The sequence below is a fragment of the Nelumbo lutea genome, chromosome 2, assembly GCF_056320005.1.
Source record: "Nelumbo lutea isolate HS-2025 chromosome 2, American lotus-T2T, whole genome shotgun sequence".
NCBI classification, from domain to species: domain Eukaryota; kingdom Viridiplantae; phylum Streptophyta; class Magnoliopsida; order Proteales; family Nelumbonaceae; genus Nelumbo; species Nelumbo lutea.
The window spans coordinates 72,838,355-72,862,496 of NC_142685.1; the positions used below are offsets into that span (position 1 = coordinate 72,838,355).

The 24,142-nt window shown below is 39.4% G+C and overlaps 1 protein-coding gene across 3 annotated transcripts in view; it reads right to left on the reverse strand.

Moving 5' to 3' along the window:
• LOC148871497 (uncharacterized) overlaps positions 1-24,142 on the reverse strand; it is a 173,366-nt gene that overhangs the window by 111,227 nt on the left and 37,997 nt on the right. For all 3 annotated transcript variants that reach the window (XM_088972192.1, XM_088972190.1, XM_088972191.1), the window contains 9 exons: positions 18,266-18,763; positions 17,814-18,140; positions 13,898-14,029; positions 13,637-13,750; positions 13,219-13,403; positions 11,850-11,958; positions 8,514-8,657; positions 1,707-1,979; positions 387-1,061 (listed from right to left, as the gene is read on the reverse strand). In XM_088972192.1, coding sequence (XP_088828318.1) covers positions 387-1,061; positions 1,707-1,979; positions 8,514-8,657; positions 11,850-11,958; positions 13,219-13,403; positions 13,637-13,750; positions 13,898-14,029; positions 17,814-18,140; positions 18,266-18,763 — 2,457 coding nt within the window. The remainder of the gene's footprint in view (positions 1-386; positions 1,062-1,706; positions 1,980-8,513; positions 8,658-11,849; positions 11,959-13,218; positions 13,404-13,636; positions 13,751-13,897; positions 14,030-17,813; positions 18,141-18,265; positions 18,764-24,142) is intronic.

Sequence of the window (24,142 nt, forward strand, 5' to 3'; positions counted from 1 at the left end):
ATCTCCTCTTGAATAGTGATGAAGATACCTGAACAATATCATGCCACTGGCAGTTCAGGAGATAAACCTATTTTCCAACTTAATATATCAACTGGATAACCTACATTGTCCAGAACATATATGTGTAGGAAAAGAGACCATATTTTCTAATTGTATGGTAATAACAGCACACTGGAATTAACAGTATCTATTTCCCTTGATTCCATTATGCCTAAATGAGGTACTGCACAATATTTCCCATAGACATAATACAAATACTATTATGCCATCGTCCAAACACCCTTTATCATGCCCAATAGATCTTGACACCAGGAAAAGAGTAGACAATTAAAGATGAACTCGGTACTATGCAAAGGGATATATAAATCAAAAGGGAACATACATACCTCAATTTTTACATTCATGAAACGCAACTTTTTGCTATGTCCAATAACAATGATAGGATGTAATCTTGAAGATGATATTTCTTTCAGATCAATTTCTTCACTCAAACAGATTGTCCCTCCACAACCATCATATATGTATTCATCAACCCCAACAGCATCAGCTATTAACTGCTTACATGGAGATAGATGGACAACATCATCTTTCTGCTTGTAAAGAGGTGATGAGAGTATGATGCTGTTATTTCTAGTTAATGGATCATTGTTGGGATCCAAAGTTTCCTCCCTACCAGTTATTGCTCCCAAAGATGGCACAAAAAATTCAACCACTGCGAGAAGAAAATCTAAAATAACAAGTACACGAAGCTGCTGGATGCGAACAACAAGTGAGCAAGAAGATGAGCGTAGTCTGTAGTCCATCAATAGCATAGTTGAAATAGGAACATCCATATCATGGGAAGCTTCAGGGTCCATCCTCACAATTTCACTTTTGTTCAAAGAAACAGGAACATTTCCAGCAGAACTTTGCCTGAGTACATCTGAGGAGGATCCCAGCATCAGGTGCATTTCAGACTTCGTATCAGGGCGAATGTCCAGAATAGAGAATAAAGGGATAGTTATATAAATATCTGTTTCAGACAGTGAACTCATCCGATAAGATACCCAAAGCCCTTCCAGCTGCAGAAGTATAAGAAATACATCAGAAATATAGGAATTCACATCAGAGAAAGGATGGAACTTTTGAAGAATAAGTTTGAAATACAATGAAAGGTATAAGAACCAATGGTGCTTTTTCCAAAGCAAGAGTATATAAAGAGGCGGATGCAGAAGAAAAGGAGGTAATGATGGATGAAGGGCACCACATTGCTAAACCCTTCCTATAGAACAGGTGGTATATTGTAAAGTGCAAGCAAAAAAGCCATTACACCTGCTCTTTAGCAACAGTTATAAGGCAATTACCAATGAGAATCAAGAAGATGGAGGAAAAGAATATGAGAGGACTAATTGCGGGTAATGCTAACAGGAAACCTTTTTGTTACTTTCCAGTTTCTAATACCCATAGGAGGAGTAAGAGGAAGCTTGAGAAAGTTATTTCAAAATCTACATATTGTAGGGGAAAACAGAGTAGGGGGTGAAATGTGTTTGATCAGTGCTTTGTTCTTTCAGTGTAGTAGATGGCACATAGGTGGCTCTAGCTTGCATACTTACTGTACGCATCCCCTTTTTCCTAATAAATTTCATAATTAAAATAAAACAACATGCATCAGGGGACTGATACAAAAATGACAATTCAATGATGCAGAAAAAAACAGAAGTACTTACAGCAACACGAGCTAGAGGTGACTCTTCATCAATGCCATTGCACAAGTCCAGTAAGGCATAGTTGACTTCAACCGCCATTATAGTAACAGTACGTGACAGTAAGTTCTGGCTATTTATATTCACCTTGTCAGTCAACAAGCGAATTGTATCTGTTGTATCTGACATTTTGCGAAAGCTAGGTGGTAGTCTTGGCTCTTCAGACATATTCATGATTGCACAATCAAGAATAACATGATACTCCTTATTAGACATCAATAGATGTAATATACCAACCTGTTAAATGATTGATCAAAAAGAAATATAAAATATAGAAATATGGAAATATTGCAAAAAATATAGATACGGTCAAAACATTGTGAAATATGAAAAAATATAAAATCCTATTTTATGCAATGATAAAAGATGCATAGATAGACCATTCTAAATTAACTTGTTTCAAATCATCAAAACTACATGGAGTGAGTTCAAGAAAAATTTAAACTCATAGATAGTACAAATGATTAAAATAGATCAACCAATTAATTAATTATACAATAAAAACTAAGCTTTACCTTCACATTTGAAAAAGAATTTTGATCTGGCTAAAATCATAATTATGTCTGTTGAGTTGGGCCGATTTCTTGTTATTGAGCCCAGTTATTTATCTTTTAATTTTAAGTTGTTAAGTTAGGAAGTTATTGGGCTTTAGGCCCATTAGTTTATGTTTTGAAGTTGCGACTGTTCAGCACAGTTAAATATAAGGGAAATGGAAGTATAGAAAGGTATAAGGCCAGGCTGGTTGCAAAAGGGTACACACAAACTGTTGAGACACAAATAAAGGGAATATAAGTGTACAAGAAAAAGCCATGTCAGCCTTTAAAGAACATAACTAACAGCCAACCACAGATAGGAGGAGAGATCAATTAAGAGACTTGGTTACAGAACAATTAAGAGACTTGGTTAATCTGCTAATAGACATAAGGTTAAAAGGGAACTTAGGGACATATAAAACAGATGATAAAGACGAGGAGAGATCAACATCTCCAGCACCACAGATAGGAGATGTAGAACCATTAGCAAGTGTAGTTGTATGAGATGTGGAGGAGCGAGAAAGGGAAGAGAATACATCAAGAGTCCCAGACATATGGTCCGAGGCTCCAGAGTCAATGATCCAGTGTGAGGCTCTGGAAGCTAAGCAAGCCATACCTGAATGGGCAAGTGTAGCGGTGTTCTGCAGAGATGTTTGAAGGAACTGCTCATATACTGCACGCGGTACACTCACCATTTCCTTCTCAGAAGCACAAGCAGATGTGGAGGGGATTGGGTCAGTTTGCTGACTTTCAGTAATTCTGCCACTACCCTTAGTCATAGCATGGTTAGCCCAAGTAATGGGTGGACCACGCAAAGCATAGCAGAAATTAACTATGTGCCCCTCTAAACCACAATGTGTACACTTTCTCTGGGCATTACCCCTTCCTTTTCCACGGCCTCCCCCGGAGTCCCGGCCTCTAGTCCAACCACTAGCCCGGTTAAACATGTGACCACCACAGTTGCTTGGGAGTCCACTACTGCCACCACCACTTCTATTTTCACGACCACCCCCTTTAGTCACTACCAAACCAGATCTGTCAGAGAGAGAAGAATGTTGTACCAACTCAATGGATGTCCTCTTAAGACAGGCAAAACTTCTTCAAGTGAGGGGAGAGCAGACCCCCCCCCCCAATATTTGTGCTCTGACAGGCTCATACTCAGCCTTCAAACCCACAAGAAACCTTGTCACAACAAGTTGCTCACGTTGTTGTTGTTAGATCTGAACATCTAAAGTTAGAGGGTGATACACATTGAGCTCATTACGGATGTTCCTAAAACTTGCATAGTACTCTTCTAAGCTTTGACTCCCTTGCTTCAAATTGAAGTACTCTTGGTACAACTGACACACCCTAGTTGTATTGTCTTGTCCAAAGTACAGCTTCTTAGCAAGATCCTAGATTTCCTTATTTGTATCTAGGAACATGAAGTTCACACTAATCTTTGGTTCCATGTTGTTCTCGAGCCATGTCATTATCTTTGCATCTTCTTGTTCCCGGTCACTGAACCTAGGTGAATCAGAGGGAGGTTTCTCCTCTCACACATGTTTTACCTTCCTCTTGGCCTTCAAGAACACCTTCACAAATTTTTCCCATGGTACATAAGTATCACCATTCAACTTGATGAATGTCACTTGAACACTTAGATAGTCTTGAGAAAGCATGACACCTGTTTTGTTGAAATTCCCATTTTCAAATGAAGCCATCTTAATTATTTCACCTTCAAATATACAACACAACCTCACACTCTTTCACGAGACTTATCTCACTTATAACACCACCAACTCCAACTTTTTCAAATGCACATTACACACCACACACTAAGGCTGAAATCATTCAGTCATCACATCAAACACCTGGGTTGCACACTGCATAACCATTCACCATCAACACACTAAAGCTGAAATCATTCAGTCATTACATCGAACACTTGTTCTTCATACTGCAGAACTGATTACACACAGGGTCTAAGAGTTCACTTTTAAATATTTAGAATCATAGATACACCAATTACCACAACACAACCACCACCACACCACTGCTGTCGTGAACTTCAGCAGTCGACAACTCTTCTTTCAGCAATGGTCTTTCTTGTAACTCTATGATTTTGAATAAATACAAGTGGGTCGGCTACGGGAGAGGTGATTTTGAGACTCTCTTCTGGTCTGGCCGAACTCTCTTTCTCTTCTTCTTCTTCTTCTTCTTCTTCTTCTTCTTCTCTACTTCAACCTAGAATCTACTAGGGTTTACTTACATGGTATCAGAGCTGTAAGGTCGTATTCTCCGTCTTTCTTGCTGCTGTTCTCTTTCTGGGTTCGCCGCCAACTTTCACAGTCATCTTCATTTTTCGACTGACCTGAGTGGAGGTTCGATAAGGGGCTGAAAAGGAGATGTCGTTTTGTGGGCCTGGAGGTGAGAATGCCTCCGGTCGTTGTTGTGGTGGTCGTTGAAGTGGTATACCAAACCCTCTATTCAATGTACGAAGAAGGCTGAAGGTGGCCAGGTATGAACACTGTTGTTGTTTGTCCAAGTAAGGGACTGTGAATGCTTTTTTTTTTGTGGAGCTCGGTGTGACTGATATGCATATCAGTAGTAGTGTTCCTCTGCATTTGGGACACAACATAAACTCAGATACAATAGACCTTTCACTCTTAAACAAATAAACCAGAATGACCAAAATACCCCTGACTCAAGCATTCTAACGCTGACTAAAGGGGCCTCGTCAGTCCAATATTTTACCTCGTCAGTCCAATAATTTAACAGATCCACCAATAAATCCAAAAACTGGGTTTACTTGAGATCTTCGATCAGCCTCTTAAATCACCATGCAGTTGGCCGATCTAGGGCTGCATGAGAAAACAACTCAAGGAACCTTTGGCCTGCTTAGATACCAAGTAGAAATCAATGATTGCAGATTTAGTTGAATTCCTTGTGAAAGGAAAGAAGAGGAAGATGAAGATTTCAGCAGTAGAGAAGAAAAGAGAAGGAGAAAAGAGTATGAAGTCAACCGGGATTCTTAGATTAACCCTAGCCGCCAACCCCTCATTATAATTTATACTTAACTTAAAGGATGAGATATTAGAAGGATGCCCTTAGTAGGGCGGCTACTAATGTAGCTGAACAGTCACAACTTAAAAACATAAACAAATGGGCCTAAAGCCCAACCACGGAACCACCAAGGCCAGAACCGATCGTGGAACCGACCCTTACAGGGTAGGCACCAGGTTCTGCCATGAAACCAAACAGAACTGACCCATGCTCACCCCTAATAGCTAGGGCTAATCCCTGCTGCCACCACATTAAAACTGGAAGTGTGCCTCTGAAATGGAACAAATTAGCCCAAGATCTTGCCAAAAAAAGAGTCTGAAGCACTTGTTTCTACCAAACATGTCATGAACAACCAAAGGTTCCTCACAAGGTTATACTATATGAACCACCTCTAGGAGATGAGACACACCAACATCAGTGCTTTCTAACTGACTGAGTACCAACATCTCCAAGAGATGCCCACACAAAAAGGAACTCCCACCACAACCAAAAGTAAATGAATCTCATCTCTGGGCAATCATACCCATGTAGAAAAATTCTGAGAAAATAGTAAAGGTTGCACATTGGGTTAAGGCCACAGAACTGTTTAATTCTATTTCCATGGACAGCATTATAAATGGATGGAATTGACTGGCAAATCCGTCCAAAAATAAAAATGAGCATTTAAATGAAACCACCAACAACAAATCAATTGAAAATGAATTTTGATGGTTGTAGCTTGTGGAAGCCCAGAGTATTAGGTGTTGGATGAGCCTTTGCACTAGTAGAAACCCCGTTGCTTTATTCTCTGGACTCTAGATGGAGTCTGGACCAACAGCAACTTTCTGAAGGAAAAATTATTATCTATCTTGAAACAACCAAGATAAGAGATAATCTATGTTTCAAAAAGATATAGTGGAAAGGGACTCTAAGGTGGTGATAGGCTGGATGAGGAGCAGCAATCAAGGGTTGTGGCAGCAGAGACATTAAATGAGAGAAATCAGATTCTTGATACAGGAAACGGTGTATATGAAAACCCATAAAAGGGGTGCTACACACAATGAACATGTTTTTCTGATACATTATAAAAAATTTTAACTGATACCTATCAAAAAATACCAGTAAAACTTCTCCAAACAAATTGGGTGATACAAGGAGTAATGGAGTGGGTTAGTTTCTCCACCATATGACCACTAACCCAGGTCATAAGGTTCTACCACAAGTATTGATGGGGCCACAAGTACAAAATCTTGGACACAGTCCAACAACACTGACACCAACTTGAAATTATGCACCTTAGATGCCCGAGTTCCACTTTGTTATTATGCACCAAGTGCGTTCTGCATATTTCTAATATTTCTCACAATCCATAATGCCCTAATGCAACAATCCACCTCAACCAATTTTGATTCCAGAAACAGAAACAAGCCAGGACTAGCCTTGATGAGTGACTCTCTTATTATCATGACCCCCACAAAATCCAACTATAAGCAGCCACATGTCTGGTATTTTTGCACATCATCATTTTCAAAATTCACCAGAGATGATTGCAACAAAGCTTTGGTATACAACAATAACCAGAGTTTTCTCTTTAGCCATTTGCAGATCATTTAGATTATCTGGGAAATGTTCCATTTGTATCCCTCATCACATTAATCTTAACTGTGCCACTGTTACAAAAATCTCAGAGTATCGTAATATGCTTCTACAAAACCTCCACCAAAGTCCCCTATATACATCGCAATATGTATTTTTGCCATACATAGAAAAGTATACCTAAGTCTTCACATCCACATGTTTGAATGCTATACATTATTTCGACTACATGATCTCATGATCATAAAGGAAATTTTTTTCTTCAATATATGTGAGTTCCTCTAGAGCAATCAACAGCACCCTACAGTCCCCAAAAGGTCTGAGTATCAAGTCTGACTTCAGGTTTAGCTTCTACTTATTTTCTTTTCATTACATATGTATTCTTTTTAATAACCCTTCCAGTCTTAACTTGTCACTAAATCTTTTCCCAAATCTCATGACTCATGATCATTGATCCTGATTTGTCCTAGAATCGAATGGCAAAACACAATTCATGTAGCAGGCCCCATATGGTTGGGACAAGATTTTGATGAGGATGATGAGGATGAGGATGAGGATGATGTACCTTATGCATTTTTTATTTTTATTTTGTACTTTTATGTTTATGTTGTAAATGGGTGTTGCCAAATATAAGAAACTTGTCAAATATTTCAGAAAATCATAAAGAAAATTTGTAAAAATTATGGACATTGTGGGAAAATTGTAAAATATGCAAAAATGTAGAATGATATTGTATGAAATGATAAAAGAAACATATGCACACCTTTCTAAAATTATTATCTTGTACTAAATCATTAAACAAAGATAAAATCTAAGGTCATAGAAAAAGAATCTTTTGAAATCGACCTATGATCTATTACACAACATTGCTATTCTGCATGCAATATTGTGTCACCAACTTATATTATAATACTATATTTCTTGTACTCTTCATAATGCTGGTAGTGTTCACTAGAGAATAAATAGATTCCAGTAAAACAATTCTTAATGTTTTAATCATCAAAAAGCCCTGAGGCGTATGCCAGATGCGCCAACACCTTTGAGGAATATGCCTCAAGTGCAAGAGGCGTACGCCTAATGCACACCTCATATAAAAAGATAGAAAAAAGGAAGAAGAAAGAAAAAAGAAAAAAGAAAAAAGAAAAAAAAAAGAAAGAAAATAACAGAAAAGGGAAGGAAAAGAACAGGAAGGGAAGGGAAAGAAAAAGAAAGAAAGAGGAAAAAGAGAAAAAGAAGAAAAGAGGGAAGGGAAGAAAAGACATATTTCTCTTCTCTCTGTAGAACCTTCTTTTTTAAGTGGCCCCTCCAAGAACCTTCTATCCACACTACATCTATTCCATAAAAAACTTTTCTGCTTCCAACTCCCAAACCAAGGTTCATTTTGCCACAACCAGAAACTTCATAATTGTTTATCACAATTGCAATCAGAGTGCCTTGTTGAGTATTGGATCAGCTGCTTATACACCTTCAAAACAATGTCCACATCATTCTGAAGGACAGTTTGGAAATTTGCAGTTATAACAAGGTAATGACTGAAAATCTTAGAGGCTTTGAGCAAAAAGTCAAGGAAAGAATTATATGGAAATGAATAAACAGTTCAAATAGGCAAGAAAATTACCCGAACTTCAAGGGAAAATGTTGGAACTTTTCTAAAAACATCCCTCAAACTGCGGCGTACATAGACATGAAAACCTTGGGCTTCTCGTATCACCGCCTTTCCTATAACACCATTAACTCCGACAGCCATGTTGATTCCAAGTAACTGCAGAATATAAATATATCACTTTATACAGAACAATATAATTAAAAAATTAAAAACAAAAAGAAAGAATATACAACTAGGTAGGTCCCAGAACACCACACAGAAAAAGACCACTAAGAGTATTGCTCTCATACCAAGATGTTATCCAAGGAAGAAAGAAACAAATAAGAAGATACATTCAGTTAAGAAGAAGAAACAGAGAAGACATGACAAGAAAAAAAGACTAATTGAGCAGAGCTTCAGGGGGCATTCAAGTAAGAAGACAATTACAATATTAAGCTCATTATTTAAACTCAACGACACTTACATTAGTTGATTTTATTGGCTCTTATATCTTTTTGTGCCTTCTTTTATATGCAGTTTATGTCATTCTTATTCTTGGACATCCAGGGAATTTCTGTAATTATATTTCTTTTATTTTAGGGAAATTTCCAGATAGGTACCCTGTACTTTTGGCCGAGTGCCAATTTAGTACCCGAACTTTCGAAATGCGACAATCTAGTACCCGAACTTTTGAAATGTGACAATCTAGTACCTACCATTAATGGACCAACAGTTATGTATATCACGTGACCTCATGTGCAATTTAAGCCTTTTGAAAATGCCAAAATTACCCATGAAAATAAAACACACTGTTCATCATCTTCTTTCTCAAGAAAATGAAACAAAGCCCAAGCCAAGCTCTCAACAGTCCAGACCATCATTTCATGATGAAAACACAAAAGCCAGCGCTCGCCGCTGGCTACCACCATGGCCACGCTTGACGCGCCTGGTCAAGAGAGAGAAAGAGAACTACAGCGGAGACGGAACAGGAACTATGGAAGAGGAGAGAGAAAAAAGGGCGCTCGTTTCATCATCATTTTTCCCGTTTTCCTTCATTCTGATATTAACCCCATAGCTCAACACCAACAACCGCAGCGAGATCAGAGCTATCTCCTCCATTCAATTCCTCAAATTCTCCACTTCTACAGGTTTCAAACTTTTTGATCTCCATGGTATTTCCTTTAAATTCATGACTTCTTTGAATCGTTGTTCAGCAGGAGCCAACGATTCTGCTTTTGTTTCCGATAACAGTGCAATCAAGGTTCCCTCCAAATTCTTAGGCGTGGAAATTAGCATATTAAAGAAGGTGATTCCTTTGGGGATTATTGTTCTTCTGCATTCTCTTCAGTTACACCATTCTTCGAGACACAAGGGATGTGCTCGTCGTTATAGGGAAGCAGTGCCAAGATTATTCCATTCTTGAAGACTTGGGAGAATTTGCATACGACTTGGTGGGGTTTCATGGATCAGGTTCCATCTCATACCAAACCGCGTTGGCGATAGTGTTAGTGGAGGGCTGTGTTTTTTTTGCGATAGCTGCATTTGGTTTGTGCGCAAGGTTTGTACGTCTCATCCCTCGGCCAGTCCGGCTTGCATGTGCGGCAGGCGTCGGCCTTTTCATTGCATTTGTCGGCCTGCAGTCTCAACAAGGTGTTGGCCTCGTCAGGCCGAGTTCTTCCACCTTGGTGACCCTCACGGATTGCTCCCGCACGTACCTAATCACAACAAGTGCGAGAATGGAAAGATGCAAAGCCCCACGTTCTGGCTCAGCACTATGGGCTTCCTAGTAACGTGCTACGGGCTGATGAAGGAAATCAGGGGCAGCATTATCTATGGCATCCTATTTGTGACGTTAATTTCACGAATTAGGGGCACCAGTGTAACATATTTTCCTAAGACCACTCTCGGTGACACAAACTACAAATATTTCAAGCAGGTGGTGGAGTTCCATAAAATCGCGAGCACTGCTGGGGCTGTAAGTTTCAGAGGGTTCAACAGAAGAGAGGTCTGGGCAGCCTTGGTTATGTTGCTCTGCGTGGATGTGTTGGCCACGACAAGGACATTGTACTCGGTGGCTGAAGTTGGGGAATTTATAGATGAGAATGGGGGTTTTGAAGAAGAGCACAAGGTGTACATGGTTGATGCAGGGTCTACGGTTGTGGGTTCGGCGCTGGAAGTATCCCCCATTGCGACATACATAGAGCCTCCAGCAGGGATCAGAGAAGGAAAGCAAGTAACAACAATGTTGGAGTACGATGTTTTACGGGAGCTCTCTCTCTCTCTGGTCTAGATTTGCTTCCACTATTTTTGTTGCTTCTGTAGCGTGTGAGAATCGTAGAAGAAAGAGAGAGATAGAGGAGAGATTTAATATTTACTATTTCTTCCTTTGCATTTTCTTGAACTGTCATTTTTTTCCTATGTTTTGGGGAAAAATGCAGGGTTTATTTAATAATAAAGACTGGGAGTTGCGGTAGAAGAACAGAGAGAGCAATTAGAACTCTGAGATTTTCTATTAGGGCTCAGAAGCCTGGCCATAATGCACAGGTTCAGTAGACTTGATAACGGAAGGGCCAATGGAGTAAGCCCTCCGTTGTCGATGACACCTTCGCCTCCTTCGTCACCAAGATTCCACCACGGCCGGAGCAAGAATGCGAACTTTTGCAACCGCAGCCCGAAGCTGCACACTTTTGCGTTGCGGCTTGTCTACATCGTTCTTTTTGCAGTTCACCGGAAATGTGGTGTTCTGCTATTTGCTCTGTTGGTTTACATCTCTGGTATGTTGCTGCATATGGGTTCTTTAAGTCTTGAGGTCGTTGCACCAGATGTCGTTGTCAAACCGGCTCCGCCAGGTTCTACCTACCGTAGTCCTCAAGTTTTTGAGAATCTTCGGCCTTTTATGTGTGTCATTTCAGAAGAGAACCTGAGGAGCTGGTTGTCAAATCTTCCATTGTTGTTGCTTTATTAACAGAAGGTCGATAAAGAAAACCAGATGACACGTGAAGGGCATTTGTGTCTTTTCCCATGATACTTAACGGCTGGTTAACAGCAGATACTAGATTGTGGCACTTTGACAGTTCGGGCACTAGATTGTCGCATTTTAAAGTTCGGGTACTAAATTGGCACTTGGCCTAAAGTACAGGGTACCTATCGGGAATTTTCCCTTTATTTTATAAGATATACATACGAATTGAAAGGGCAGCAAGCCCATGCTCTCAAACCTTACATTCTCTTATCTTCTTTATACTCTTGTTCATTTTTCATCCCCTATTGTGCTCATTTTGCAATCTGAATTCTAGGAAGAAAAAAGGATCTTAAATTATAATAGCATAATGGGTTATCCATTGAAAAAGAATCTAAAGAAAAGCTTACCTCAGCATGAAGTACATCAAGATGTACAGCTGAAGGATCTTTGTCAGGGCATCCGTGCCACAACAATTCATTTTTCACTTGTAGCTGTCCCAAATCAAATTGAATATAACTGCAGCATGAATCACATGTTAGAATAAAATATAATAATAGAACAAATTAAGAGAATCAGGAGCCATTTGTTAACAGATGAAGTAGCTGAACTGAAAACGTTATTAGCTTTTCTTCTATCAAATAAGTTTTTAACGAGGTTGAGGGCTCCTTAATGGATAAAGCTACAATTGAGTAGATTACTATACCCTTGAATATCTTAGTACTTAAGCATTTTATCCACTAAGAAAACCATAAAATTTGTTTCAGTGTAATGAGTACAGAGATTGAGAATCCAGATTCCTTCTGTGGATTAGTAGAAATTTGACATGCAAAAGAGAGGTAACCATATTATCATCTACATAGTCGTTGTTGTCCAAGGATGCTATGGTCATTTTGTTTCACTCTAATAACTGTTATTGCAAGTAATTGTCAGGGCCATGATTCTACTTGAAATACACGAGTATATGAGTTAATTAAGTAATTAGTGTGTGATTAAGATTGAAAACACACCCATTTTACCCAGGTTTCTCTATTGTTATTCCACTCATTAACTTAATTTTTCACTCTTCCAAACATTATTTCAATGATTAAAACTTTTATCAGAGGAGATACAAGAATAATGAGAAAAGAGAGCATGAGTTCAGTGCCAAAAGAGTGAGCTAGCAGCACCAGCAGCACTATTTATAATGGAGTGAAATGGGTAAAATGACAAGAGCGTCCTTGTAGCACATAAAGTAATCGAAAACACAAAATTACAAAATTCCCCCTCAAGTTGGGGCATAAATGTCTATCATGCCCAACTTGTCACAAAGATATTTGCAAGTTTGGACAACAGGACTGCAAATTGATGGAAAGAATAGGCTAGAGAAATTTGTGAACCACACTAGAGGCAGTAGAATGAATTTTTGTAAGTTCTTAATTTAGGTAGTGAAGTTCGTGAATCAAAACAGTCTGCTGATACAAGTATTTTGTTTGAGAACTGCAGCAGACAACCAAACTATTCAGTGCCATTCCACTACCATGGTATAGAAAGTTTAAAACTCATAGTATATACAATTGGCAATTTAGTAGCAGTATAAACAGAAGTTACAGAACAAAAAATCAAGCCATTCATTTTTTAAGAATATGGACATCCACCAAGATTCTATTATACAGTGCTTATCCAAAAACACTTTTCATTACTTCAGTCCCAAATTATCTTCTAAATATGTACAGAACCTATCATAGTTTTACTCTATAAAAAAAGTGTACGAAAAAAACAAGGGCTAATAATACAAACTCTTTGCTCATTGAATTTCGTGGAAGAACAATTATTGGAGTGTCCAGTGAAAGGTCCAGCTTTAATGCAGCTGCTCCATCCATCTCATATTTCTGAATCAACCACTCAAAGCCCCCAACTTTATCAACAAGCTTAATTACTTCTTCAGTGCGGGGACTGGCAAGTTCCATAAAGTATGCAGTTATCTGCAGAGGCAAGTCTTTGCATTTGTCAGCAGAATTGGAGGAAAAAAAAAGCATGAAGAAATACATAATAGTCAAAAGAAAAGAAAACACATCAGATAATGATCATGAATCTCTTAAAAAAAGAGAAGGCATTTCTGAACAAAGATAGCATGATTATCAGATTGAGCATTTCAATCAATGATAAGGATAATAACAATAGTCCCAAAATGTTACAATCTTACAGCTGGCCTTACCTCTTGAACAAATCGATAAAGGATGACAATGCGTACTGCAGAAAGACGACCGCATAAGCTATAATCATACCCTTCATAATCATCATCTTCAGCACTGTATGATTTAAATATATACTAAAAAACAAGGAAAAAAGAAAGAGAAAAAAAAAAAAGGTCATCCAAGCATGACTTGAAATAAGAAGAGCAGTAAAGGTTATTCAAGTCATTAGTTTGATCCAAGAGACATATCATTAGTGATTCAAGAAAAAGAAACAGCAGTACCTTAATAAGGGATTCTGTACCCTGATTCCGTATATCACAAAGCCAACCCCAACAGTGGTCTGGCCCAAGAGACATATCACACAGCCTGAAATTTCCCAGTGTGCCCTCTATAGAAAGAGAGCCTGGGTGAACCTTGGAGAAGCAATTGGGTCAAATAATACAATTAGAACAAGACAAAGATCAAAAAATCAATGGTTTTCTATCACAAATGAAACATACAAGAAAAAAAAATGAATGTATGCCATGTGTATAAAAATAATATGTTTCAAGCTAAATGATAACCAGCGGTTTGAAAGCCCAGAACAGAAGATGGCTGTTACTAGATCTGCAGCCATGGAGGAAAAAATGGACAAATTTGAGGTGGAGATGCACAGGTTTAATAGAAATCTCAAAGATAACAAGGAAGCTCAGTCCTGCAGTTATAAATCAATGTGAAAAGATGACTCTTCGGACCCCCCTACAAGCAAAATATTTACGCTTGCTCATAAGGCTTTTCGAAAAGATGTCAAACCAATAATTTTGAGAAAAGTTGTGTAGCAGGGGTCAGCATGGAGGACAAAGAGAGAAACTCTAGCTAGGATCCTTGGCTGTGGGATATGTTCATGGCCTATGCGATATTTGGGGCTTCCTTAAGGGGCAATCCTGGGTGAGATCGGTTTTCGAACCCAGTGTTAGAGAAATTAGGAAATTGCAACTTGAAAGAGCAATTGCATTTCCCTAGGGGTAACTTTGATGAATCAACCCCCGCTAGTCTTCCTGAAAGAGCAATTACATTTCGTTGGAAGGCAGAATTACTTTGATAAAGTCCACTCTAGCGAATTTGCCAGTCTACTACTTGTCGGTCTTTTGGATGCCTAGAAGGGAAGTTCAAAAATTAGAAAAGCCGAAGAGGGATTTCGTTTGGGAGCCTAGAGAAAAAGGATCACTTGGTCAGGTGGGAGGTAGTGTGTCAGAGTAAAGAACAGGGAGGTCTAGGGTTAGGAAATCCAAGTAAGAAAAATGCATCCCTACTAGGTAAGTGGTTGTGGAGATGGCCATTGAAGAGGGGACAGTTGTGGCAAGAAGTGATAGACAGCATTCATGGTGGTATAGGCAATGGTTGGAAGGCTAGGCTGTCTTCGAGGGCTACTTTGGCTTCTCCATGGAAACCCATTTGTGGAGTGCTACCCCAGTTCTTTAGCCTTATCAGGTATGATGTTTGCTCTGGAGACAAAGTTCTCTTTAGGGAGTAGATTTGGATTGGCGACTCAACCATTAAAGACATTTATCCTTCTCTTTATTCCCTTATGTTCCTTAAAAAAGAGCATGTACATTGTTTTGTGTCCTATTCTCAGTTGACCTGGGACTATGAAGAAACTTGAGAGAGAATGAGCTTGATTGAACTGGCACTTTAGATCTAGTAAGTCCTTGATTCTGTTTTTCTGGATCTTTCTAATGCTGATGGTCGTATTTGGACTCCACACCATAGGGGTTTGTTTTCCTGCGCGTCATTCTTCTCTTGCTTGTGTTCAGCCCCGATTCACTCTCCTTGTCCGTTTGAAGAATTCTGGCCCAAACCACTCCATCCCAAGGTTGGGGCTTTCTGTTGGGAAGTCTTTCTTGGAAAAATAAACACGTTAGACACCTTGCAAAAAAGAGGGCCTACCTTGTGCCTTTCCCCCAACTGGTGTATCCTATGCAAAGCCTGTGGTGAAAGCTGTCACCACCTCCTAATTTCTTGCCCTTTTGTTGTAGGCCTCTGGGAAAAGGTTTTTGATCATTTTGGCCATAGGTAGATTGTGGCTCTGCAGATTGGAAATCTCTTTGACTCCACGACCTTCAATTGGCCAAACAAGAGAAGTAAAGTCAAGTGGAGATGCCTTAGGGCTGCTGTGATATGGATGGTGTGGGAGGAGAGACATGGTAGAGTCTTCAGTGACAGAGAAAGGAGTATGAAGGCAGTTTGGGAGTGTATTCTTATAGAGTTATACATTGGGTCAAAGCCTCAAACTTGTTCTCAGATTTCTCTGTTGATGACTTGTGGAGAAATTGGGGAGCTGTAGCTAGAAGTTTTACCGCAAGGAACAGACCAGTGGTAGCTTGGGAACATCCTGATGAAGGCTTTATTAAGTTGAACTTTGATGGCAGCAGCCTAGGGAACCCAGGTCCAGCTGGTGTAGGAAGGGTCTTTACGAATAATGAAGGACTCATTGTTGATGTATTCTCAAACCCATTGGAATAGGGGACTCAGTCTTGCAGAGTTCCAGGCAGGCAGTGAGTTGGACGTACAACGAATCTATGAAAAAGTTCAAATGGCTAGTTAGAGACATGACGATTCTTGTGAAACGGGAAAGGCAATCTGCAAATAGAATGGCTGATTATTTTGCGAAGAAAAGGGTGTTTAATTATGAACTGTTTCTGGTTCAGTTGTAATTTGGGTCATTGTGGAATGGGGTCACACCTCGTGTCCCAATTGGGATAGTTTTTCTTGTAAATCTTGATATAATCCCTCTTTATTAATAAAATTCTATCATATACCAAAATTAAATATATATATATATAAATATATATATAGACACAATTGGGTAAAGAAAGGGGATAGAAACACAAACTCAAGAAGAAGAAAATTTTTCATATCAAAGCTAGAGCTGGAGGGAGTAAAAATAACCAAACAAAGTGAAATTCTTGGAGCTTTTGTGGATTACTTCAAATCTATCTTTAAAAGACCATTAATGGAGAGACTGAGAGCAAAAGGGTTAGACTAGCCAAGTTTGGCGGAAGATCACAAGGTTTGGCTGGGAAGGAGTTTTGACTTGGAAGAAATATAGGAGGCAGTTTTCTTGATGGATAGAGCTAAAGCACCAGGGCCAAATGGGTATACAACAGCTTCCTACCAAGACTACTGGGATTTTTTAAAAGAAGATTGATTGAGGGTCTTCAATGAATTTTTTAGAAGAGGGATCAAAAATCCTGGACTGAATTCCACTTTTATTGCTTTGAGCCCAAAGTAGTTGGAGGCAAACCACCCAAGAGAGTTTAGACTCATCAGCCTGGTTATAATTTGTATACAAGCCTTCCAATGTTAGACTTTGTTAGCTAGCCTTAGGCCTTGGTCCTGGTTCAGTTTCCCTGAGTTGTTAAATGCTGTATTGAACCCTGAAAGACTTCAAAACCTGAACCAATAAGTAAGGAAGAACTTAAAACGTTGTCTAATCAACACATTTACTTCTTTTTCTTTACAAATTTTGTTTGTTTATATACCATTTTATTCCACCTTTTTCTTTTCTTCTTTTCCTATAACAGAAATTGGGGTTCAGCCCCTATATTTTCTGAAATTTCTTTTCTTTCTTTTTTTTTCTCACGAATATGTTAGAATATGTTGATTTTCTATACTTTAACATTAAGTTTATACTTTTCTTATGAAAACTATGAATAATTACTAGGAAATATGATGGAACTACCCTAGGATACATATTTTTACTTGAAAAATCCATCGCCTAGGAGATTAGGCGACAAGGCGCCCCCCCGCCCCCGTCGCCTAGCCTCGCCTTGGCACCTTGAAAACAATGCTCCACACCTAGCTAACATTGTAACAACTTTATGAACATCAACATAAATATTAAAAATTGAATTTCCAAAATTCAGGTATCTTCAATATATGGGCATTAATGTAATAAAAAATTTTACATATTTCATTTTAAACTCCATGTGTAGGTTGACCAATGAATGCCTTCTTTTAGTTCTGTTTGTTTCATTTCTCAACTTCTCCCAAAATAACAACCTTGACAATAAAAAAAACAACAAAGAAAAACTAGCAAAAGTGGAAGTAAAAATATTGTTAAGTGTATGATCACCATCTGATGCAACATAATTCACAGAAAAACTAGACAAAAAGCAAAACAATGTCAAGTAAATGAAATATAGAAAACCACCTCACCTTCAAATCAAACAAAAAACTCTCTTGCACAAACATGGCAAGCTGAGAACCATCCTCCTTGTTCAGAAATACGCAGACACTGTCAACATCCATACTCAAATTAAAAACTATACGGCTTTTACCATAGCCCAGCAAACCCTTAACAAAAGAACGTTCATTTTCTTCTGTCTTTTCTCTGATCTGAGAAGATTCAACTACAGGATCTCTATTCTCATTTGGGTGGCCTACCCCGGAATTTTCTGAGCTCAGATCCAAACCAAACTCAATTAAAGCAACAAGAGTAGGTCTATTGCAAAAAAAATCCAACTTAGACATGCGAATTTTCATCTGGAAAAACGAACTAACAAAATTAGCAAATAAAGTTAGGAGTTAAAGAAAAAAGACAGGTTAGAATTACTAATAATCAAGGATCCAAATAATATTAAGATCCCCAATGATGTCATGTTCATTACCTGTGAATCAATACCATCATAAAAGTGAGAGCTAGGACTCTTTGATGAAAAGATAAAAGCAACAAAATCAGAAGTATCATTCTCCAGTGCCTCATAGAACATCTCAGCAGCAATACCCTTCCCTTCTGCTGAATCACTATCAGGAATAAAATCCTCAGTAGAATCAAATCCAACACAATGCCCACTGATATCCAAAGATTCATGCTTTAAACCATCAGGGATATCAGTAATTGCTGAGTAAAAACTGGTATCAGGATTAGGCATGAAATCAGATAGAGCATCTTTAAAACATTCATCATCCTCCGGAAGCATCATAGATAACTCTTTCACATTAGGATCTAAATCAGCAAGTGAAGTAGTTACATCATCACCACTGAGCACAGAACAGGCTAAATATTGTGTAGACGTCGAAAGACGACCTTGAAGCTCATCCTTAATCTTAAGAGAATGTAGTTTCATCTTGACAGTCAGTTCCTCCTGTGATTGAACAAGATGCACCTGCAATAAAATATTGACACACATATAACCCCATCCAATAGGAAACAACAGGTCCACACATATATTATAAAAAAAATGAACTAGCCACTTCAATCAAACCATCATATTAGAAATGAAAAAGAGAAGTTGTGTAATATATACCTATTACAGAGATCAAAATATCTAAATCATAAAAGTGATTAGTACTGTTTCGACTGTTGCTACAGTAACCCGAACCAGCAAGAGGAAGAAGAAGAAGAGGAAGAAGAAGAGAAGAAGAAGGAGGAAAAGAAGGCAACCCCTTAATAGTAATTAGTCTCTAACAATTTCTACAAAGACAAAACTGCTCTTAAGTGTGGGGCAGAGTGTCTCTAATAAAGCGGCCACACAAGCATGCAACTTAACAAAGATAAGATGACTAAACTACCCTTATTCGGCTCACATTAACACTCCCCCTCAAGCTGGAGAATATATGTCATATAATCCCAGCTTGTTACATAGATATTGTCACAGTACAATATCAAAGGTTTATCCATGTGGAACCCAATTTCTTGTAGGAGATTCCTCAACCACACTAATTCACAGGTAGTGCGTGCCATGGCCCTATACTCGGCTTCAGCACTGCTTCTAGCCACAACCGTCTACTTTTTACTCTTCCACGTCACAAGATTTCTTCCAAGAAATGTGCAATAGCCGGTAGTAGATCTTCTGTCATTCACTGAGCCTGCCCAGTCTGCATTTGTGTACCCAACTACTTCAAGTTTTCCTCCTGGTTTATACAATAGTCCACGGCCTGGAGCTCCCTTCAGATATCTTACAATTCTAAGAACTGCACCCTAGTGAGGTAAACGAGAGTTCTGCATGAATTAGCTCACCACACAAACTGCAAAGGAGATGTTGGGTCTCGTGATAGTCAGATAGTTCAGCTTCCCCACTACTCGTCTATACCTTCCAGGATCTTCAAATACTTCCCCTGTATCACTCCTCAACTTAGCATTAGGTTCCATAGGGGTCTCAACCGGTTTTGCACCTAACAGTCTTGTTTCTTTCAATAGATCAAGAACATATTTTCTTTGGCATAGATTTACACCTTGTTTTGACCTGGCAACATCTATGCCCAAGAAGTACTTCAATGTCCCAAGGTCTTTTGTTTGAAAATGATTTTGTAGAAATACCTTTAGTTTGTCAATCCCCAATTTGTCACTGCCAGTAATAACAATATCATCCACATAGACCACTAATAAAATCTTTCCAGCTTCTGAATCATAGATGAACACTGAGTGATCAACCTAGCATTGCTTCATTCCAAAATTCTTCACCACTTCGCTAAACTTCCCAAACCAAGCACGCGGCAATTGTTTCAACCCATAAATTGCCTTCTTCAGTCTGCACACCTTACCATCCTCCCCCTGAGAAACAAACCCAGGTGGTAACTCCATATATACCTCCTCCACAAAGTCGCTATGAAGGAAGGCATTTTTTATGTCAAGTTGAAACAGAGACCAATCATACAAACTGCCAAGGAGAATAGCACACGAACAGAGACAATCTTAGCTACCGGAGAGAATGTCTCCATGTAGTCTACTCTATACAACTGTGAGTAACCTTTAGCAACGAGCCCGACCTTTAGATGCTCCACACTACCATCTGGCAAGTATTTAACAGTATACACCCATTTACAGCCCACAACATGCTTACTAGGTGGGAGAGTAGTGATCTCCCACATTTGAGTATGTTGAAGAACAGAGAGTTCCTCCTCCATTGCCTGTCGCCACCCAAGTGAACTAAGAGCTTCTTGGACATTGTTAGGTATGGAAATAGATGACAAAAGTGAAACAAATTGACGATGTGAGGTGAAAAGGCGAGATAATGAAACAAAATTGGAAATGGGATGGGGAGTAGAACTGCATTTACCTTTTCGTAACGCAATGGGTAGGTCAAGTTCTGAGGGTTCAGCAAGAGAAGCCATGACAGGATCCGCAGATAAGGTAGAAGCTGGAGGGGGGCCGGTGTCGTTCGACGTGTATACGCTTGCCGGATCGGTGGTCGTTCAATGGTGATATGCACTGGATGAGATGATGAGTCTACTCCAACAGCAACATCTGGAACTGGATCAGTGACAGGAATAGGAAGAGGAAGCAAGGGTGGAGACGAATGTGCTTCAGGTCCTGAGAAGAAGGGGATAGACTCAAAAAAAGTGACATCAAGACAGACATAGCACTTTCAAGTAATGGGATTATAACACTTCCCTTTTTTGAGTCCGAGAGTAGCCAATAAAGACACATTTAATGGAGCGTGCATCTAGCTTGACTATTCCAGGACTCAAATTGTAGACAAAGCACACACAGCCAAAGACGCGAGGAGGAAATGGAAATGGAGATAAAGTGGGGAACAAGATAGAGAAGGGGGACCGACCATGAAGAATGAAGGAGGGCAATCGATTAATGAGGAAACGTGCAGTGAGTACAACATCACTCCAAAACCGTTTAGGAACATTCATATGATGAAGAATAGACCGAGCAGTTTCAAGGAGTTGACGGTTCTTTCGTTCAACCGCCCCATTTTCTTGAGGAGTGGATGCACATGAGGTTTGATGAATAATGCCATGTTGTTCTAAATATTGTTGAAATGAAGTAAAAAAGTATTCACAACCATTATCTGAACGAAGAACTTTGATTGGAACACCAAATTGTGTAACTATTTCAGCATGGAATTTTTCACAAATGGAAAATAATTCACTTCTTTCTTTTATTAAGTAAATCCATGTCATCCTTGAACAATCATCAATAAAAGTGACAAAATACTTGCACCCATTATAAGACTCTATTTTGATCAGGCCCCAAACATCTGAATGAACCAAAAAAAAAGGACTCAACATACGACTTTCAACTCTAGGACTGAAGGAAACACGATGGTGTTTCCCAAACTGACATGGCTCACACTGTAAAACTGACAAATGACTCAAAGACAGAACTAATATCTTGAGTGCCTTGAGAAAAGGATGTTCCATTCGGCAATGCCACTGTAGAGGAGTAAGTGAAGTCTGAAGAGCAAGATCCACCACCATCAAGATAATACAATTCACCAGCTTCATGCCCCCCATCAATCTTCTTCCCCGTCTTGACAACCTGAAAAACACAAGAGGAAGGAATGAAGGAAACAGAACAGTTAAGAGTCTTGGTTAATTTACTAACAGACATAAGATTGAATGGAAACTTAGGTACATATAGAACAGATGATAAAGAAAGAGAAGCCATGTCAACATTACCAACACCACAGATGGGAGATAAAGAGCCATTGGCAAGTGTAGCAGTTTGTGATGAAGAAATTTCAGAAAGAGAAGAGAATACACCTGGAGTCCCGGTCATGTGATCAGAGGCTCCAGAGTCAATAATCCAAGGCGAGGTTTTAGATTACATGCAAGCAATACCTGAGTGGGCAAGGGTAGCAGTGGTATGTTGTGAAGTGGTTTGAAGGAACCGTTCATACTCATCACGCGGAAAACTCATCATTTCCCTCCCAAAAGCAGATGTAGATGTGGAAGGAGTTAGGTCTGCATGTTTACTGTTACTGATATCAACCTCACTAGCTACAGCATGATTAGCCCATTTTGAGGGAGGGCCATGTAGATCATAACAGAAATCCACTGTGTGTCCTTCCCTGCCACAATGAGTACACTTCCTTGCAGAGTTACTCTTTCCATTGCCACGACCTCCCCCTGAGTCACGACCACCACCCCGGCCAAACATGGAACTGCCACGACCTCCTCAGGAGGCATGTCCTCCCCCTCTTGTACCATGTCCACTTCCTCTAGCTGTCACAAGTGCTGATTTATCAAATTGTGTGGGATTCTCTGTCTGTCCCAAAGAAATCCTACGAAGCCGTGCAAACACTTCCTCAAGAGTAGGAAGGGTAGAGCCCCCTAATATTTGAGCTCTAACTGGTTCATACTCCGATTTCAGCCCCACTAAGAATCTTGTAACATCTAGTTGTTCACTCTGTTGTTGCTGAACTTTAACATCTGGAGCAAGGGGATGATAGACATTGAGTTCATTCCTTATAATCTTCATGCAGGCATAGTACTCTTCTAGGGTTTTGTTTCCTTGTTGCAAATCAAAGTATTCTTGATAAAGTTTATATACCCTTGCAGTATTATCTTGTCCAGAATACAGCTTCTTAACATGTTCCCATATATCCTTAGCCATATCTAGGAACATGAAGTTGGCACTAATTTTGGGTTCCATACTATTCCATAGCCAGGTCATGATTTGAGCATCCTCTTGTTCCCAATCATCAAACCCTGGAGAGTCAACCTGTGGTTTATCTTCTTTTATATGCTTCATTTTCCTCTTTGCCTTGAGGAAAACTTCCACTGATTTGGCCCATGGAACATAGTTCTCCCCATTCATTTTAATTGAGGTCATCTGTACACCTAGATAGTCAGAGGGGACCACCACACTGGGTTTCTGATCATTATACCCATCTCCCATTATTGCCATGGTACTCTTTCACCGTTGCCTCTAACCTGAATTCTCGGCTACAAACTGAGTGTTGTTATTAGGAGTTTGATGTTCCAGCACCTATAGCAGCCCCTAAACACAATAATAGGTACACAAGCCTTGTTGTTGTTCACACTACTACTGATTTCACAACACCACGAACCACATAAACATAAAGTCAACACTTACTAATCACATGCAAGCCCTCTTACAACCACTCAATAAAAATTGTGCATCACAAGCACCACCACATAGTCATATCTGTTACACCCGGTACAGTGCTGTTGAACACCTGTAAGAGGGCACCACATGACCACAAGGAACTCAGCTAGGTCACTGCATTACACTTTACACTACTCGACCACTTACAGCAGCCCTTACACCACTCGGCAACTTACAGCAGCCCCTACACCATTCGGCTATTGTACACACAGCCTGTTCTTGGGATTTTCTCCAAGAACTAAGGCAACAATAAACCTAGTTCTCTGGGTTCTTGAAGATTTCCTACCCAGAAATACCAGCAGCACAAGGAGAAGAAATAACCGACCTTCTTTTGAGAGTCTCAACCAACCATTCACTGCTGAGGTCGTTTTTCTTAATGAAGAAGGTTATGTGCAGCAGAGAGAGACAAGATGAAATGTTTCAGACCTAGGACGAACCATTTTTCTCCATTAACAGCCCAGAAGCAAAGAAGGAGAGGTCACGAACACTGCTGAGATGTTTCATGAATTGAAGTAGGTCAGGAACCAGGCTCTGATACCATGTTTCGACTGCTGCTACAGTAACCCGAACCAGCAAGAGGAAGAAGAAGAAGGAAAAGAAGGGACTGTCGAATCTGATCAGTAAACCCTACCAGTCGACCCCTTAATGGTAATTAGTCTCTAATAATTTCTACAAAGAC